General features: G+C 52.1%; 4 protein-coding genes across 4 annotated transcripts; 3 read left to right on the forward strand and 1 right to left on the reverse strand.

Annotated features, from left to right (window-relative positions):
• Positions 1 to 5,611: 5,611 nt before the first annotated feature.
• CH63R_08240 (Helix-loop-helix DNA-binding domain-containing protein) lies at positions 5,612 to 8,718 on the forward strand (the record flags this gene model as incomplete). The annotated part of the gene is made up of 2 exons (XM_018303214.1): positions 5,612 to 6,544; positions 6,616 to 8,718. 2 exons carry the CDS (start codon positions 5,612 to 5,614, stop codon positions 8,716 to 8,718), a joined length of 3,036 nt encoding a protein of 1,011 aa, XP_018157992.1.
• Positions 8,719 to 11,810: 3,092 nt separating this feature from the next.
• CH63R_08241 (neutral/alkaline non-lysosomal ceramidase) lies at positions 11,811 to 14,338 on the forward strand (the record flags this gene model as incomplete). Its single annotated transcript, XM_018303215.1, has 4 exons — positions 11,811 to 12,440; positions 12,539 to 13,069; positions 13,166 to 13,681; positions 13,739 to 14,338. The coding sequence occupies 4 exons, from the start codon at positions 11,811 to 11,813 to the stop codon at positions 14,336 to 14,338; spliced, it is 2,277 nt and encodes a 758-aa protein (XP_018157993.1).
• Positions 14,339 to 15,388: 1,050 nt separating this feature from the next.
• Positions 15,389 to 16,245, forward strand: CH63R_08242 (uncharacterized protein; the record flags this gene model as incomplete). The annotated part of the gene is made up of 2 exons (XM_018303216.1): positions 15,389 to 15,436; positions 15,535 to 16,245. The coding sequence occupies 2 exons, from the start codon at positions 15,389 to 15,391 to the stop codon at positions 16,243 to 16,245; spliced, it is 759 nt and encodes a 252-aa protein (XP_018157994.1).
• Positions 16,246 to 17,887: 1,642 nt separating this feature from the next.
• CH63R_08243 (Acyltransferase) lies at positions 17,888 to 19,264 on the reverse strand (the record flags this gene model as incomplete). The annotated part of the gene is made up of 1 exon (XM_018303217.1): positions 17,888 to 19,264. One exon carries the CDS (start codon positions 19,262 to 19,264, stop codon positions 17,888 to 17,890), a length of 1,377 nt encoding a protein of 458 aa, XP_018157995.1.
• Positions 19,265 to 19,571: the final 307 nt, after the last annotated feature.

The raw sequence follows: 19,571 nt of genomic DNA on the forward strand, positions 1-19,571 counted from the left end.
TATTTTTCTTAATACTATAAGACCCCTTAGCTAAGAATTAAATTAAGGGCTAAAAATAAAGAGTAGTAATAATATACTAATAGTAATACTTTATAAATAATTATTATAAAATTCTTATAGTAGCTTTATTTATAGTAATAGTAGTAATTACTACTACTATAAGTATTATTATTATACTTAATAAAATTAAAAAAAGAGGCTATTCTAATTAATAAATTACTTATTCTAATAGAGTAAATTATATAGTAAAGTTAGTAAAGTATTTTTTTAATAGCTCTAATATTTAATTTAAGGACTTTTTTTATTTAATAAAAGTAGACTTTTATTAATTTAAAGTATAATTTAATAATAGTAGCTTTATAAAGACTACTATAAATTAGTTAATTAAATAGAAACTTCTTATATTTCTATATATAATTAAGTAAGAAGAGACTTAATATAATACTACTTACTTCTTTTAAATTTTGCAGAGTACTATTTCTATAATTATTTAATTACTCCTTATAATTATAATTATACTTTATTAAGAAGTTATTATCTAACTATAATTTAAGTATATTTCTCTATTAATTAAGCTTTTAGTAAAGAATAATTACTTTAATAAGTATATTAGAGTAATTAATAGTATACTTATTTAAGCTTTTATTCCTCTTAAGTAGTAAAATTAATTCTTTAATTAGAAGTAATATATATTGTAAAATATATTTGCAGTAGTAAAATTTAATAAGTTATTTTTATATATATTAGTAGGAACTAAGGGCTCTATATATAATGCAGCTCTACTAAAATAAGTAGTTAGTAAATTATTTAAAATACTATAGAGGAAGTATTATTTTAGTAATAGTAGTTTTACTAGCTAAAGGAGAATAATTACTCTATATTTAGGTAAAAAGTACTATTTAAAGGAATTTACTAATAGAGGGTTATAATTAGAAATACTAGTAGAATTATATAATTTATACTACTTAAGGCTTTATATTATTATTAAGAAGGTATTTAGCTATATAAAAAGAAAGTAGAAAATACTATAAATAGTACTTTTAGAGTATTTATTTGCTAATTAGATTTATTTTATATATATAATAATAGCCCTATATAACTTTATTAAGTTAAGTAAAGGACTAATTAAAGTAAATAAGTAGGAGGGTAAAATACTATAAGTAGTAGTAATAAAAGTAAGTAGTAATTTATAGAGGTAATAAGAAGTTAAAATTTATAGTAATTTAGTAGCTTAAGTTTAGAGTAATTAGGAGGCCTTTTTTAATTAGTAGGCTTTTTTTAATTAGTAGGAGTAAAAAAGTATAAAAAAGGGCGAAATTTTAATTAATTAGTAAGTATAAAAAAGGCATTATTTTAAATAGGAAAAAAAGAGTAAAAAAGAATATTATTTTAATTAGTTAGTAAGTATAAAAAAAAGTATTATTACTGCAAGTATAAAAAAAAGTATTATTACTGCAAGTATAAAAAAAAGTATTATTTTTGCAAAGTAGGAGTAAAAAAAAAGTAGTAGGAAGGTAGATAACTATAGTTATTTTTATATATTAATTAAGTAGTTACTTAAGTAATTAATTAAAGTTATTTTTAACTAATTAATAATACTAATTTTATATAAAAACTCCTCTTTACTCTTAATTAACTTTACTACTAATTAAGTAACTACTGCATAAGGTAACTTTAAGAAAAATATTACAATTTTTACTATAATATAGTTATTTAACTTTTCCTTAAATAACTACTAAAAATTAATTATTACTTTTAAAATATTATTAAATTTAGCCTCTTGCAGCCCTACTATTACTATAAGCTTATAAAGTACTATAAGGGCAGTAATAGTATTACTTAAGTAATTTAGACTTTACTTAAGAGTATTACTAAAGGAAGTAAGAGCCTCCTACTTTTCTTTTCTACTTTTTATTATTTTTACAATAGTTTTTTTAGTACTTCCTTTACTAATTTAGATATTATCTCTAATAATAAATTTAAACTAATATTTATATTAATTTCTACTACTCTCTTCTTTACTTAAAATTCTATTATTATAATTTTATTTAACTTATTATTTTTATTAGAAATTCTCTATATATTATTAGCCTTATAGGCCTTAATAATATACTAGCTTATTCTTATTTTATTAGGCTAAAGTTTACTTATCTCCTCTATATATAGAAAGCCCTTATATTTAATTAATTAGAAGTATAAGTACTAAGCCTTAAATAATTACTAGGCTTTATTAGTAGTAAATATAAGACTACTTTTATTATTATATATTACTCCTAATTAGAGGAGGGCTTTTACCTTATAGTATTTTTTAAGTAGTACTTTATACTTATTTTGCAAAGTATTAAAATTTACAGCTGCATTAGCTAATTTTATTTAAAGTAATATTTACTCTATTATTAGCCTTATAATAGTAGTTTAGCTATTAATAAGAAAGCTAAAATTAATTTACTCTTAGTAAAGCTTAAGAAAAAAGTGCAGTAATTAATAATTCTATATAATATAGGGAAGTAATTAATAAGCCTAAAATATACATTTTTAGTAAGGTAATTATAATAGTAGTAGTAGTAGTAGAGGAGGGCTTATTAATAGTAAGCTTTTAAATAACTATAAGTAGGATTCTCTAGAGTTAATAATAATAATATTATTATTACTAATAGTCTAGTAGGACTCTACTAGTAATAAAATTATTATAAGTATTAATATTTATTATTTTTAAGTAAGAATTTAATAGTAAAAAATGTAAGTAATAACTCTATTCTTAATTTTCCCTCTTACTTTTACCTTTAATAATAAAACTATTATTATAAACTTTTACTAATTTAAGTAAGTAGTTAACTATTAATTAAATGTAAGGGTTATACTTAATTAGGTAGTACAATAGGCATAAGGTTAGGGTGTATAAGTTACTTAAACTGAATTTCTGGCCCCTTGGCCCTCAATTCGAATTGGGCACCGATTACGCCCTTAGACTTGTTCGAGACGGGGTCGATTGGGGGGAAGAGTCAAGACACGCGGGGGTTCGGGTCCACACGTGGGTAGACTGCTTGAGCCGGTGGCAGGTTTGGTGTTGCATCCAAAAGGCCCGCATGGTGAGACACTCGATGAGGCGTTGGGGGCTTGGGTGAACCGGGGGATAGAGGGAAGAAGTTGGAAGCGAGGTGAGTGGCGAGGAGGGAATGAGGGGATTCAGCTATGGCGTTGGAGCGATTGGAGAGTGAGGAACACAACGTGTAGACAGACAAGACGGTGGATAGGGGGGATCAGCCACGTCTGCTCTTCACCTGGACAATGCTTCCACGGGCGGGCGCCGGTGGGAATGCACAGTTGAGGAAGAATGTATCCGGATGTCTGGGGACATTTCATGTTGGAGAATGACCGGGAACGTGGCTCGACTGGACAGAAGAAAAAACGGCCGTCGCCATGGAACACCCGGCGAGCAGACGGGCGGGAGAGGGAGCCGGGGAGCTGGGAAGCTGAGAGAGAGCTGGGAGCCGAGCTGAGGTGAACCCGGCTGAGACAAGACCAGGCGAGTTGAAAGGCTTGAGAGACTGCTGAGGGCGAACCGAGTTGAGCGAGTGAGTCCAGTTGAAAAGGCCGGATTGAGTGAGTATGAGAGGGTCAAAACACCCGTAACTAGCATCACATTCCCGGAAGTGGTTTAACATGTTCTAGCTTCGGGCGCACACACCCCTCCTCATCCGAAGCGCCGAATCTCCATGCCTCGTGTCCCCCGTGCGTAGCCTTCTTTTTGTTCTTTTTTTGTTATTGTTTTTTACTTGTTTGGCAAGTCTGGCAGTCTGGCAGTGGCGTGTCTGCCATGTGGAGAATGGACGGACAGGATGAGGATTAAGTTTGGGTTGTCGGTCTTATTCCCCGGCGGGCTTTTCTCGGTGGGTGCGCCACGGAGATGCTGATGCTGATGCTGGTGCTGATGTCGCTGTTCTCGGCGTCCAAGAAAACCATGGACATACCACACACACACACACCCGTCGTCTTCAGGCGCCGCGGGAACAGGAGGCCCTGATATGGCAGAAGATGTCCACAGGTAGCAATACTACATGTATCACCAGAACACAAGAGCGGAGACAGCCAGGCAGTGACAGACTCGACTGGCAGACTGACAGACTGACAGACTGTAGCGGGGAATGGCCGAGGTCGACGGCCGCGGGCGGGCGGAAGCGAGGAGAGCCGTGCAGAGAGAGGGCAGAGAGAGGAAGAGGAGAGAGGTATCGTCTCTTATTAAAAAGCGTGGCATAGTACGTACCGGGGTGGGGATGGGGCGCCCCAAGTCCCACATGGCCTCAACCCGACAAATGGAAAGCCACTATCCATGCCTGTAGTCATGGACTGGATGCCTGGGGGACAGCCAAAAAACGAGACTGGTAGGCGGGCAAGGTGCACTGAGGGCAAGGCGCATGGGAGAGAGCAGGTAGGTACCTAGGTATCCCTAGCACAGGAACAGGACGGACTGACCAGGGACACAGGTTGTCTGGGCTCATATCAGGCGTCGTTTCCAGATAATCGTACGATCGGCCCCCCGGGCTCCTTTTTCCTTCCTTCCCTCTCTCTCTCTCTCCTCTACCCTGCGTCCTCGCCTACTCGCTCCTCTCTCACTTACTCACTCATCCACTCACCCACTTACCCACTCACTACTCACTCTGCCTACTGTATCTGTACTCACTCCTCACTCACTCGCCATTCTTCACTCAGGCCTCCATTCCCAATCCCGTAGTTCCTTGCACAGCACCCATCTTTCGAAACCGCGCAAACCCTGCCCTCCCTGCGTCTGTGCTTGCTTGCGTGTGTCTGTGTTGTGTGGCTGTCTGTCTGTCTGTTTGTCTGTCTGTCTGTCGCTCTGTGTGTACCTAAGTTGAGTGTGTGCGTGCGTGAGTGCAGAAATTCTCCCACCCACTGGAAACACCACCCAAGCAAGCACCAAACCTCTTACATACCTGTCCATCCCTCCTATTCCTCCTTATCCCCCCCACTTCACGCACATTGTCGGCCCAACCCCAGCACGACTGCAACTGAACGTGTGTACGGAAAGAGAAGAGACAACCAAGAGGGGAGAGGGTTGGAAAAAAAAAAAAACACCCTAAGACCAGCGTCATACGATTCGAACCTACAACTGGGTCTTTTCTGCCTTACCTTCCCGGCCGACACCACTCATCCCGTCCCCATCTGCCCATCGCCTTCTGCCGACAGTCGTACGACTCTACCTCTACACACACAATCAATCACACACACACACACACACACACACACGCAATCCTTTTCCCGCTGCGACCACGCCGTCCGTCGACCACCGTCAATCAATTTCTCGCTGTACGCCCTCAACTCCGCCGTCCCAGATTCCCACTCGCCTCTGAATCTCGTCTGAGTCTCTCCCCCTACCGCTCCGTTCCGCACCGTACCGCACCATACCATACCGTACACCCCCCTGTGGCCCTTCTCAACCGATTCCGTTGCGACCGCCGGCCACTCACGTCTCGTCCCCGAGCCAGAATCGGGACCTGGCCCCCATTCGCACCACTCCCGAATCCCCGATTGACCCTCGAGGGCCTGTCATCGTACCGACTTCGATGAATTGAGCATCGGCCCATAGTTGCATATGCCCTACACGGATACACCGCTCGGCATCATGGCGGACCAGGACCCCAACGCCCTGTTCGGCCTCGACGACTCGGCCCTCGCCGTTGCCCCGTCCTTCCTCGACGACTCGGACTCCCAGAACCTCGAGTCCGCCTCCAACGGAGCCTCCAACATCGCCAGCGACGGCCAGTCCTACTACAACGCGACCAATTGGTCCTTTCAGGACACGCCCCCGTACGATTCCTACAGCACCATCGCGGCCACCTCCGCCGCTGCCGCCACGCCTCTCTTCCAGACTGCCTCCCCCTGGGAACAACTCTCCCCGAACCAGCACCACCAACAGCAGCAGCAGCAGCAGCAGCAGCAACAACAACAACACCAACATCACCACGCTCCTACCAACGTAACCTCCCCCCTCGATCACTCGACCCTCGCCCAGGCCGGCTTCTATGCCGCTCCCACTCCCGCTCCCTCCCACAACCAGCACTCCCATCGAGCCGGCCAACACCACACCCTGCCCCAAGAGACGCTGAGCCTCCTGACTCCCGCCCAGCAGGAAAAGCTCAGGAACATCGCCATGCCCGCCCATCTCCAGTATCAATCTCCCAAGAGCGAGCCGAGCCCCGGATCCGCCACCAGCGACCACAAGGCAGCAGGACTGTCGTCCCCCGACGCCCACGACCTCTCGAGCAAGGACAGCCGGAAGCGCAAGTCGTCGGCCGACGCCGACGACGACGACGATGAAGATGACGAGAACCACCCGGTCAAGAAGACGGCCCACAACATGATTGAGAAGAGGTATCGCACAAACCTCAACGACAAGATCGCCGCCCTTCGCGACAGCGTGCCCAGCCTGAGGATCATGTCCAAGAGCGCCAGGGGCGAGGATACCACCGAGGATCGTGAGGAGCTGCACGGCTTGACGCCGGCACACAAGTTGAACAAGGCTACCGTAAGTTGGCACGGCATGGCATCGGTTTTAGACCATCCAGGCCGGTACTGTGGACTGACCCTATGTTGCAGGTTCTGAGTAAAGCGACCGAGTACATCCGCCACCTCGAGAAGAGGAACAACCGACTCTGCGACGAAAACACTGCCATGCAGGCCAGAATCAGCGCATTCGAGAAGCTCTTCGTCGCCGGCGCCATGAACGGCGCCATGAGTCCGCTCCAGCAGCCGCCCACCCCGATGCAGTACCCGCAGGACCACTACATCAGCACGCCCATTGGCACGCCGCGCGGCGAGCCCGCCCAGGGCATGATCCCCGTCCCCGACGACATGAAGCGCATCATCTCCGCCCAGATGGCAGTCGGCCAGCCCTACCCCGTCCCGCAGCAAGGATATCGTGGAAACCCCGCCCTCATGCGACAGCAACAGATCCAGCAGCAACAGCAGCAGCAGCAGCAGATGCAGCAGCAGGGACGCTGGGGCGCCGGCCCTTACTTTGGCAAGCTGATGGTAGGCTCGCTCGCCGGCCTCATGATCATCGAGGCCGTACGCGAGAACGAGCAGAGCAACGAGTCTCCCGAGGGCCGTGGCCTCTTCGCCATGCCCATCCAGCTGCTCAGCTACCTCGGATCGACGTCACACATGCACATCGGCGGCTACTACATCTCGCCTGCTCAGATCATTTCGCATCTCAAGTTCTTGCTCTTCCTCGGCACCATGTTGTGGGTCTTTGTGCCGTCGCTCTTTGTGTCGTCCGAGAAGAAGCCCAAGAAGGCGCAGCATCTGAGGGAGTCGCTCCAAGCCGCCGGCTCCGTCGCGTCGCCGATTCACGTGCGTCGCCAGGCCTGGCTGACGGCCATCCAGACCGTCTGGGTCCCGCAACACAACTTCTTCCTCGAGGCGGCGGCCTTGATGATGAAGACGATGAAGCTGAGCATGCGCAACGCCATTGGCGTGCACGGCTACCAGGTGCTCACCGGCCTCACGGAGGAGCAGGAGGCCGCACGTGTCAAGGCCTGGTCTATCGCTCTGGATGCGCAGCTGGCGGGAGGCGACGTCGAGATCAACAAGAGCCGCCTCACGCTCACGCTCTTGGCATCCGGCACCCTTCCCGACACCCCATCGCGGCTCATGCTCAAGGCTCTGCACGTTCGTGTGCTCCTCTGGGACCTCGGCTCCAAGGGCCTCCACAACATCGTCGCCAAGAAGCTCGCCCGTTCTCTGTGGAACGAGGCTAGGAACCTGAACCGCGTGCGCTCCCAGCTCCGCCGCAACTCGGAGCAGGTCGATGACGACCTCCCCGAGCACCTGGCGGCCCTGATTGAGCTCGAGTGCGATGACATTCTCAACAATGCCGTTATCCAGCGGGCCTACAACCTGGCGTGGAACTTGGCGACGACCGAGGGCGTCACGGAGCACAACGATGGAATGGACTCGGTCGTCGACGACCAGGCCGTGCGCTCGCCCCTGGATGCCGTCGCGGCTTGGTGGTCTAGCCAGACGATCCAGCGTGCCTTGGTCACCAGCCTCGAGGCTGGCAAGGACGACGGCGACGCGCCGAGAGTGGTGTCGACGTGCTTGGAGTCGGCGCTCAAGACGGCGCCTATCGGATCCGGTACGCAGGCGCGCGCTCTGGTGGCGCGCGCCGTGCTCGTAGACGAGAAGCGGGGCGCCAACATTGCCGCGGCGATCCAGAACATGCAGCCGGCCAGTGAGCAAGGTTCGATCGGCCGGATTGCTGCCATATTCGACTCGTCAACGTCGGCGCAGTCTCCGGAGGTGCAGATGGCGCTCAAGTGTGCCATGGCCATTGCGCACTTGGAGCGTGCCAAGGTGACGGCGGCGGCACCGCACGAGGGCCTCCAGCAAGTCGAGAAGATTGCGCGGCCCAGGACGACGGCCAACATGTCGCTCCTCGGCTGCACGGCGCTCTTCAAGCTCATGGAGGAGCTGTTCGCCAACCGGTCATCGACGGAGTGTTTCAGCACCCCGCTGGAGCGTCTCGCCGGCAGCCTTCGGATTTGGATCGGCAGCGCGCCCGGCGAGAAGTGCGGCCTCGAGCAGGACGTCCGGCATAAGATGGTAGACCGCTGCCTCGGCATCACCAAGAGCGTCGTCGGCATGGAGACAGACACGGGGTACGGCAGCATGAGCGAGTGCGACGAAGAGGGCTGTTGAACTTTCTTCTGTTTCTCCCCAAGTCCGGTCTGGAGGCGGCGGCGGCGGCGGCATCGGTCTCTCCCTCCTTACTACATACTAGATTTGTTCAAATTTCTTTTCTTCATTGGTATTTTCTACGTATAGGGCATCTGGGTTTTGGCGTCGTACACCCGGGGAGGATGTAAACCCCCTTTTTCCCCCTCATTTTGTCTTTCTCTCTAGTTATACTGGGCGTTTCGTTCTCTATTTTCTTTTTGTAAGGGAAAGCAACGAGAAAAACGGCTGGAAAAGGTTGGGGCCAGCGGATTTTGCATTCGCAGAGACGGGAGGTCGCTTCTGGGTTGCTTGGCATTTTATCTCCCACGAAAGGTGTGGATGTTATGGGATGGGACGTGGGGTGGAGGTTGGTGGTTTTCTGGGTGGGATATATACACATGTCGGCTCGAAATGTTGCGACGGAACTTCTCTATAATACGGCGGCCATTGGGGCCGGCGGCTATGTAGAATCAATATGGATGCAGTGGCGTTGTTTTAGCAGTACATGATGGCCTTGCCGTATCTTGTTTTCGGCCTGATGGTGGCGCCTTTAGGGGGAGAGAAGAAGGCAGCCTGGAGATATGTCCCGATAGAGTAGGAGGTTTGCCTTTGAGGTTGCAACAGACGGGAGGGGGAGAGAAATGGTAGACAGGGTCGCCGACCTGTCACCATCGGGGAGATAGCGATAGACAATGAGAGGGAGTGAGTGAGTGGTTGATGTTGTCTATGGTGTTCATGTTCATCTTGTTTCTCCTGGAGCGGAGCGAATTGTCTTGATGTTAGGCATGGTAGGAACGAAGTCGACACGAAATGGGGAGGCCTTCTTACATGGTAAAGCAGGTTGTGTCTGTCTGTATTGAAGGTCAAGGACTCTTGGCAGGTCTATCTCAGACTCATGAGAGACTCACATGAGACTTGGATGAGAGACTCACTCACTCCATGTCACTTGAAAACGAACCGGACCCACCAATCTCCACCTTTCAAAGGTGCATGACCCCACCCATCCGAGCAGGGGGGAGGGGGACGCTTGACCTTTATGGGCCCCGACTAACGGCCTAAGTCATTAGCGAAAAAAACACCCTTTTAACTACAAACTTACTAGTAGTTACTATCTACTATAATACCTTAATAAATACTATAATACTTTACATTTAAGTAAGCTAAAGCTTGCAGAAAGTTAAGAATAACCTCTATAGTTAATATAGGGGGTTATATAATACAATTTAATTAACTATTAGATAAATTAAGGATTCCTTATTTAATAATGCACTAAATTACTTATAGAATTAAAATAGTATTTCCTAAAGACCTCTAAATTACTACTCTATATAAAATCTGCACTCTTAATTTTAATTAAGTTAGCCTACTTAACTTCAAATAGCACTTTAACTAATTTCAACTACAAAATAAACTTAAGGGGCAATACAGGCTCTACTTTACCCTTATTTTTATTACAAAGTCCCAGCTTAGCCTAGACGACAAGGAGAAGACTAAGATCCAAAATATCCAGAAAGTCTTCAAGCGGATAGCCAACAAGCTAGATAGGAAGGAGAATTAGAGGGAGATCAATTACCTCTTCAACCAAATGTATATTAAGATCCTTAATAAGCTGCAAAAGTTAGTTGCCTTAGCGGAGGCGTAAGACGAGCAGAGACAAGGGGGTAGCAGGGATATAGAAGGTAGCTCAATCAATGTACACTAGGCCATAAATCACACTTTATTTCACACGGAGAGGGGGGGGGGGACAGGTCCCCGTCCATAGAACAAAGATACACATCCTCGGACAACACAACACAAGCACCATCGACGGTCGCTTGCTAGGACTTATCGGATCCGAGCCCGACGTCGTCCCTGTCCCCCCCTTACCCCCCCTTTACCCCCTCCCCTATCATGCGACGGCACATGATGCCGTCCGAAAAAGGCAACGTCGGTCCCTTTTCCAACCAGGTTTTTGGGGACATGTTGCAGTATTGATTGACATGCTGGGACAGGGGGGGGTGTTTGTTTGGCAGCTGGACTGCCGCCCGGCATGTAAGTCGTTATCTACCGCCCAAAAAAAGTTGGTTCGGGTCCTGATTTCCTGATTCCGCAAGTAGGGTTATCTATCAGTCGCGGGCGGACATGACCTGTCGCTTTCCCGTCTGAGGCGTGGACAACCTCGTCGCCCGTCCGTCTGCCTTGGGGATGCGATTCACGTTTGGGGTGTCGAAAACACGAGACGGACCGGACCAGGCAGGCCAGGGAGCAGCGTCTTCGCGAAAGGGTGCTGCCTCGTTGTCAAGAAGGGCTCAGCTTGCCATGAGCTAGAGAGGCTTTCCCCCTAGCCTGCGAACACCCGAACAAACCAGTTCATGGTTCTCTCTCGTCGCCATCAAATCGGAGAGGATCCTCTCGAAAGGGGGGACGGCTTGCGCCAATAATGGTAGCAAAGTGCTCAAGACATGCCCCCCCCAAACCACCACTCCCCGCATCCTGATGGCCACCCACTACCGTCTTCGAATCCAATCAGATACCGACATCACCGGACGCCATGTGACGCAAGATTGCAGCTGGACAGACAACGACAGGCAAATGGGCACGCTCGCCTTCTACTCGAGAATGAGGGTTAGACCGCTCCCATCTCGCCCGAGAGCACGCGCGCGCGCGCTCTGCCTTGCCTGCCTTGCTTTCTGCTCCTCGATAGCGACATGGACTGGCACCCTCGCTCCTGGGTGGGAAGGAGACGTCCACCTGCCAGCTGCTAATCTATGTTGTGCGGCAGACGATGAGGCAGTGGGCAAATCACCATGGCCGAATCGTCGGCACACCTTCCACTTCCCGCGAGACCAGCATGATGGTGGTCAGGTACCCGTCCCTGTTTGTGTAGATGGAGGTGAGAGGAGGGGTTCGGTTAGCTCCCAGCAGCTCCCAGCAGCTCCCGGCAGCTCTCATGGCAACACAATGTCTATGAGCTCCTCCTCCTCGGTGCTAGAGGGAGGACCATAAAGAGCGGTCGGCTTGTCATGTTTCGTGGTGACTTTCGCAGCTCACTTCGAGTAGTCAAGCTTGACCTATAACCGAGAAGCCTTGACACGATGCCTCTTCATCCTCGTTCCGGTGTAGAGCTGCCGCGGCGCTCCTTCTTCGCCGTGTTTACTTTTGTTTCGTTTGTGCTCCTCGTCACGATCGGCCTCGCCACGCTCGGAGGTCACCCGGGCCCGACGTTGCGGTTCGAACGCAGCGACGATGGGCAGTGGCGTGCCAAGGCCAAGACGCGTGCTGTGCCGGCCGGCGACAAGTATCTCATCGGCGTCGGAAAGGCCGACATCACAGGTCCCGTCGTCGAGATCGGCTTCGCGGGGTATGCGGACCTGGCCCAGGTGGGCACGGGGCTGCGGCAGCGGATCTACAGCCGCGCATTCGTCGTGGGGGACGTGAGCAAGCCGAGCGACCGCTTCGTCTACCTTGTGCTGGACACGCAGAGCGGAGACACGGCGATCCGGCGCGGCATCGTTGAGGGTGTCCAGGCTCTCGGGTCGGCGTACTCTGTGTATAACAAGAACAACATTGCCGTGACGGGCACGCATAGCCACGCCGGGCCGGGGGCATGGTTCAACTACCTTTTGCCGCAGGTCACCAGCCTCGGCTTCGACAGGCAGAGCTACCAAGCCATCGTCGACGGCGCCGTGCTGTCCATCAAGAGGGCGCACGAGTCCCTGACCGAGGTATGTGTGTCTGTCTGTCTGTCTGTCTGTCTGACTGTCTGTCCTCCACACAGAAATGGTAGAACTCCAAACTGACTGGACACCTCCCCACCCACCAGGGCTACCTCGACGTCGGCACCACCGAGGTCACCGACGGCGCCATCAACCGCAGCCTCTGGGCGTACCTCGCCAACCCCGAGTCCGAGAGGTCCAGGTACTCCTCCAGCACCGACACGACGCTCACGCTCCTCCGCTTCCAGCGCGCCTCGGACGGCAAGAACATTGGCGTGCTGACGTGGTACCCGACCCACGGCACCTCGATCCTGCAGAACAGCACGCACGTGGCCGGCGACAACAAGGGCGTCGCCGCCCTTCTCCTCGAGAAGGACCTCGCGGGCGACGCGAGCGCCGCGTCGGGCTTCGTGGCCGGCTTCAGCCAGGCCAACGTCGGCGACACGACGCCCAACGTGCTCGGCGCGTGGTGCGACGACGGCAGCGGACAGCAGTGCAGCCTGGAGAACAGCACGTGTGCCGACGGCAAGAGCCAGTCGTGCCACGGGCGGGGGCCCGCGTTCCGGGCGTTGGATCTAGGCATCTCGAGTTGCTACGAGATTGGGCGGCGGCAGTTTGCCGGTGCCAAGTCGGTCTATGTAAGTCGGCCCCTGTCCCCGTTCCGTGAATGGCTTCTGTGTGTTGTGTATGCATGTATGCGTGGGATTAGGACGAAGAAGCTAACTCTTTGCCAGAACTCGCTCGCTTCTTCCTCCTCGACACCGATCACAGGCACGAGCGTCAAGTCGTTCCACTTCTTCCACGACATGTCCTTTTTCAAATTCACCCTCCCCGATGGCACCACGGGCCAGACGTGCCCCGCGGCCTTGGGCTACTCCTTCGCTGCGGGCACCTCGGACGGGCCCGGCGCGTTCGATTTCACGCAGGCCGACTCGGGCGATCCGGATGCCAATCCGCTCTGGGCGGTAGTTTCTGGCCTCCTGCGGACTCCCACGGCCGAGCAGGTCGCCTGCCAGCGTCCGAAGCCCGTACTGCTAGACGTCGGAGAGATGAGCACGCCATACGCGTGGAGTCCCAACATTGTCGACGTGCAGATGCTCCGCGTCGGGCAGCTAGTGATCATCGTAGCTCCAGGAGAAGCCACAACGATGGGCGGGCGGCGGTGGAAGGATGCCGTCAAGGAGGCCGCGAGGACCATCATCGACGGCGAGCCCGTCGTGGTGCTCGGCGGGCCCGCCAACACGTATGCTGTGAGTTTGCCCAGTCATATCTTTACGGGGAAGTACGTCTTGCTAACGCCCGGTCAGCACTACATCGCCACGCCCGAGGAATACGGCGTCCAGCGGTACGAGGGCGCGTCGACGCTCTTCGGGCCCAACACGCTCCCCGCGTACATCAACCTCACCGTCTCCAACATCGGCCACCTCGCGCCCGCCTCGACGTCGACCCCGCCCGCGGGCCCCGCGCCCCCGGACAACCGCGGAAACTCCCTCTCCTTCATCACGGGCGTCGTCCAGGACGGCACGCCGATCGGGCGCTCCTTCGGCCAGGTCCTGGCGCAGCCGGCGGCGTCGTACGCGCGCGGCGCCGTCGTCAACGCGACGTTCCAGGCGGCCAACCCGCGCAACAACCTGCGGCTCGAGGGGACCTACGCGGCGGTCGAGCGGCGGCTGCCGGACGGGACTTCGTGGGAGAGGGTCCGCGACGACGCGGACTGGTTCCTCGTGTACACGTGGCGGAGGACGGACTGGCTGCTGGGCCACAGCGAGGTCGTCCTCTCCTGGGAAACGGGTGGGGACGGCGCCGGCCCCGGGACGTACCGGTTCAAGTACTACGGGGACGCGAAGCCGCTGATCGGGAGCGTCAGGGCGTTTGAGGGGACGAGCGCGAGCTTCACGCTGGTGTAGGTTGCGGTGGGGGGGGGACACTTCTTGACGGGGGTGTCTGGTGATGGTTCTGGTCTGTGTTTTGTACCGGGGCCCATTTTGCTAGTATTTATGCTTCTACCGGAGAATTGAATGGTGACGACTTACTTCGTGCCGAGTATGTGCTTGACAAGCCATCGCCCCGTCTCCTTTGCCCCCCTCGTCCATCCATCCTGTAGTGTACCTATCAGGGTCATGATGCTACCTAGATGCAAGGTTGGTTAGGAGGGTGGGTAGTTATGGGCTTGGAAGCCTCCATGATACTGAGTTTCTAAAGAAACCTCACGATGTGTTCAGTGTTGGGCATAACACATTATGCCGTGTTTTTTCTTCGTATTTGGTACCTGTGCGACCTCAAGAGGGACCGCCTTGGCAACGTTACCTTGGTCCTTTCATCCTCATCCTGTATATCTTGTGGACGTGGCTAACGTGAGGTAGATGCCGACCCCGGCCACCGCCAGCCGAAACTGGCCCCAGGACACAAGGCAAAAGAATTGTCCGGGCCCTTGATTGGATGTGGTGTGTGTTGGCCTGCTCATCGTTATGCAGGTGAGACGAGCGACTCAGGAAGCGAGGGCAGACGGGGTAGAGAGGAGGGGAGGAGGGGGGAAAGTGTCTTGGGGCCGGGTTTGCCCTGGGGCCGGTTTCTTGAGTGCCCTGAAGGGTCGGGCTTGTTCCTATATGAAGCAGGCTTTCTCCGAGCTGACGATGCTGTCTTTTGTCCCCCGCTCGTTTCCTCGGCCGAAGCAACCGCCTCGCTCTTGTCTCTTCCCGCCTATCGAATCAGTGTGGTGTGCCGTCGATAGATCCTCTTCAATGTCCGAAGCGGAATACTCCAACCCGTCTGCCAGCAGAACCATCTCGACCCAAGAAGATCGGCACCGGCCAACGCCGATGCCTCAGCTGCCTCCCAGATCGTAGTCGTTGAGCCTGGGCTGGTCGAACCCACCACTTCGACATTCATACATCATCCCTATCTCTAGATTCATTCACTGCCTGTCCGTCAGTTTGCAACGCACAAGAACACAGCGAATGGCGCGGATATTCGGGAACCCGGCCAGATCACCACGCTGCCGACCAGTGCGTCCGGTCAGACGGAGGTGATCTTGACGAGCTGTTCTGGACTTACATTACATGAGTACAGCGGCACTTTCAACATCGATACCTACAATGAACAGTCCTCATCGTTGTTCGGTGATCTATGCTGGCTGGAGGCTTTTACAACACCTCATCGACCGGATTTTGAACTTGGCTCATCAAACGGGTCAGACCTGGCTTGTCTTCTCGAGGTCTACGACCAACCGCCCGAAACACTGTATACCGCGTCGGAGACATGCGACGGCATTGGAAATATTATCGACAATGAGCTGTTCCGGGTATCGGGGTTGACTCTTCCGATCTCTGCTATAACCGGCCCAGTAAACAACGCTTCACCCCTGGCGCCAGAACCAACTCTTCAAGAAGCAACCCTCAATCTGGTTGACGGCGGCTGCCTCTACACCAAACCTTCGGCACCCTCAACTACGCCGTCCCACAAGCCCACCAAGAAACCGCTGTCCTGCCAGCGAGGCTGCTCTCTCTCCTTCGCGAGCCCCAAGGACCTCCGACGGCACTACGGGTCCGAGAAGCACGCGAGGGGCAAGGAAACCAAGGCGTACCGGTGCCGCTGCGGCTATTCGACGCCCCGGAAGGACCATTATCGCCGGCACCTGCGCGGCATCGAGGAGTCGCGGCCGTGCCGGTTCCAGCGACCCTTTTTCGAGTGCATCTGCCGGCGGGAGGAGACGCAGGGCGATGCCGGGATGCACCTGCACCACATCGACGCTTGTAAGGAGGGACGCGGGGTCTCTGGGAGGCCGAAGAAGGCCCGGGGGTTCGAAGCCTTTTGAGCTTCTGATGGGCTATGATGGAGGTTGACGGGCACAGGCCTGTGGAGAAGTTGTCATCGAAGAAGGCAATGTCGTGGGGGGAACAAGGACATCAATGGCACGGGAAGCGCTGCGATATCAAGATGTCAGATGGTTTTCTGTCTCTGTCTATTTTCTAAGACTTTTACGCCTTGAACACACAAGCCACGGGTATGGGCATCGGCGGAAGTGCCTAGCTGATTCTGTGTGTTTTCGTCCTTTTCATATGCATATAGAGGGAATTTCTTACGTTGTAGTGCCTGCTTTATCTTTGATGTCTCGTTACTATCGTGATGTAAAAAGAGGAACGACGACCATCTCATCGTGTTGAGGTATGGCCACTGAAGACCAAACCTCATTATAATTTATCGTTTCCCAAGATAAGTGACGCAATTTACGTCAATGAATAACGATAGGAAATTGTCACCCTGTAACATGAAACCGAGACACCTCCGGAAATGCTTTCATCAGTGATCAAATTGGTCCTTGCTCGGCGGGAATCCTCAGTTATCTCCCTCGTCAATGACTTCTATTTACCATGATATTAAGCATACAGCTGACCACTCTCATCTCTTGTCGGTAAAATCAACAACAAGCAAGACGACGTCCCCATAACCAAGGATTGACTTTATATATATATAAATATATATATGCTGGTAGCAGACATCAGTGTTGGAATGCTCACAGAATCACTCCGGGTCTACAGCAAAGAGGCGCGGAGAATAAGAAGACCTATCTATGCCTGGTCCAGTCGTCCAAGGAAAATTGGCTTACAACGACTGTATAGTCATGTACACAACCATTTGGCAAAATATCGCGAGGACGGCCGTCGGGTTGGGGCCGGTTTTGGGGCCGGTTTTGGAGGCTGCGGCTTCTTGCTGTCGTTGTCCTCAAACAACTGGCCCCAAAGCGGCGAATGACTAGGAAGACTCAAGGTGAGGGATCTGGGGCCGCTTTCCAAAGATGCTTATAAGCAATCGACACTGCCATAAAAAGTGATGAATTATTCCAGAAAAACAGAAACCTTACAGTCCGCCCGGGCTGGCAACTCCTCAGTGACGAGTGGCAACTCATTCTACAATCCCAGACCCGAAGCTCCGAGACCTGAGGCGTAACCATCATGAAGAAGCATAAAGAGTGAGTAAGGCTTGGATGAACTCTTCCGACGCCTGAGAAGAACACGACTGATCTAGCAACCAAGGCAACAAAATGCAGCGGCCAAGACCTTGACGCAATCTGAGTTGGCGAAAGTGGCAACCGACACGCCTGGATATTCTCTAGAGACCTGGACTTCTCAGGTTCCAGAAGAAGAACCATGGAACAACCTTGGGGTGCGATGTGCGCCTGGCAGGAACCCAGGCTCCGCTGGCAAGGAGCGGCGTGCTTCACGGACCTGGAGCGAGACAGCTACTCATGGCGGTGACCACGGGGGATGTACAGGTTGCAACGGAGTCTGCATATAAGCTGAGCAGTGAATTGTTGGAAATGCTGCGGCGAGAGGTTGGGTACAGCCAATGGTCGTATTGTTACACTTAGAGACAATCAGAATTAAGTTGCCATTGTTTCGTTCTCGAATTACGCCATCTCACTTTGTTAATGCTCAATTACGTTCTAATGCAAGTCTCTAAGGAAGCCTGCCGGCGGGATAGAGCGTCTTGCCACCGGCATCACCATGGCTAGGCGCATTAACCCAATCTTCAATCCTTTTCGACAACACACCACTCTTTTCCTCGACGTGTTGGTAGTAGAGATGGGCGGATATCCATGTCAGGAAGAAGATGATACCCGCTGCCGCCGTCCACCCGAGGGCCAGCGTCCAAGGGTGTTCCACAGCCTCGGACATGGGCGGATGGACCGGGTCTTGCGGCCTCAGCAACGTCCAGAAGAAATTCCTCAGCGGGTCCTTCAGGATGATGGGGGGCAGCTGGTGCACGAGGTACCACGAGAAGGAAATCTTGCCGAGATACTGCAGAACGGGGGTCTCGAGGGGCCTCGCGACGCGGGGGCACGTGGCGACGACGGAGACGACCATCAAACCCCCGAACGAGTGCCAGCAGGACCGGACGACGGAGAACTCGTACGGGGCGGACGCGGCCCAGCGCCTCGAGCGGAGAGACGCCAGCCAGCGGTAGCCGGCGTGGGCTTCTCCAGTGCCCTCGTCGCCCTCGAAACACATGAGGTACAGACCACCGAGGAAAAGGAGGGTCTTGGCTGCCCTGGCGAGCCTGGCTCTGCTGGAAGCAGGTCTCCGGGAGAACAGCTTCGGCGACCCGGTGACGTACCACTCGTGCTCCTCTTTGACGAGGGCCACGACCTCGGCCAGCCACGCGCCGCCGAGGAAGCAGAAGAGGTCCCAGTAGCCGTGGTACATGAAGTACGCGGCGAGGACGGCCATGCCGGCGAGCTTGTGCAGCGTCTTCCACAGGGAACAGCCGAGCAGGGTGAGGTAGAGGACGCAGGACCCGCGAAAGGTGACGGGGATGGTCCACATCTGGTTGTTGAAGTTCTCGTGCCACGCCAGGTTGACGGGCTCGGCGATGTCGACGAGGTAGTCCAGGAGATGGCGCACGTGGCGGGCCGGCGCGGTCCAGGGCTCGAGGCCCCGGGTGACATGCTCGGCGAAGGGCCGGGTCGTGATGCCGGCGAAGTAGGCCAGGTGCGCCATGACGGTGATGGGAACGACGGGGAGGTACAGCCGCAGCCAGCGGCGGACCAGGGTGCGCTGGAAGTAGCGGGAGAAGGCCGGGTCGTCGCCGCGGCGGGCGGACGCGCAGCTGTGGGCCATGGCGTAGCCGCCGATGAGGAAGAAGAGCGGGACCATGGCGTGGACGGCGAAGGGGAGGCGGAGGACGGGCAGCTGGAACAGCCGGCGGTTCTCGGAGGCCGGCGAGGCCCAGAAGGAGTTGTAGGGCGCGGCGAACTCGCTCATGGCGTAGTGGTTGTACGACACGGAGACGGCGGCGACGGCGCGGATGCCGTCGAGCCAGCGCATCCGCTCCATGGTCTGATTAGATGTCTGTTCTCATGGGACGAGAGTGGATGTGCTTGGGGATGTGACCACGATTGGGAAAGTTGTGTATTGTGTATTGTGAAAGCTCCCTTGTCCTTCGAGGTATTATAAGTGTCGGCAAAGTTGCGTCTGCTGTAGGCTCTTTAGACTGTGACTGCAACGAACGACATAGAAAGAAAAGGGCATCTGATGTCCAAGACAGATGATGAACCACGGCAACGTGCCGCCTCCGGACTATGTAGCCGTAGATCATGGCCGGGAGACTACACACGACAACCATGAACGGGACACGCAGCGA

Source organism: Colletotrichum higginsianum, chromosome 5 (genome assembly GCF_001672515.1).
Source record: "Colletotrichum higginsianum IMI 349063 chromosome 5, whole genome shotgun sequence".
Classification (NCBI taxonomy): Eukaryota; Fungi; Ascomycota; class Sordariomycetes; order Glomerellales; family Glomerellaceae; genus Colletotrichum; species Colletotrichum higginsianum.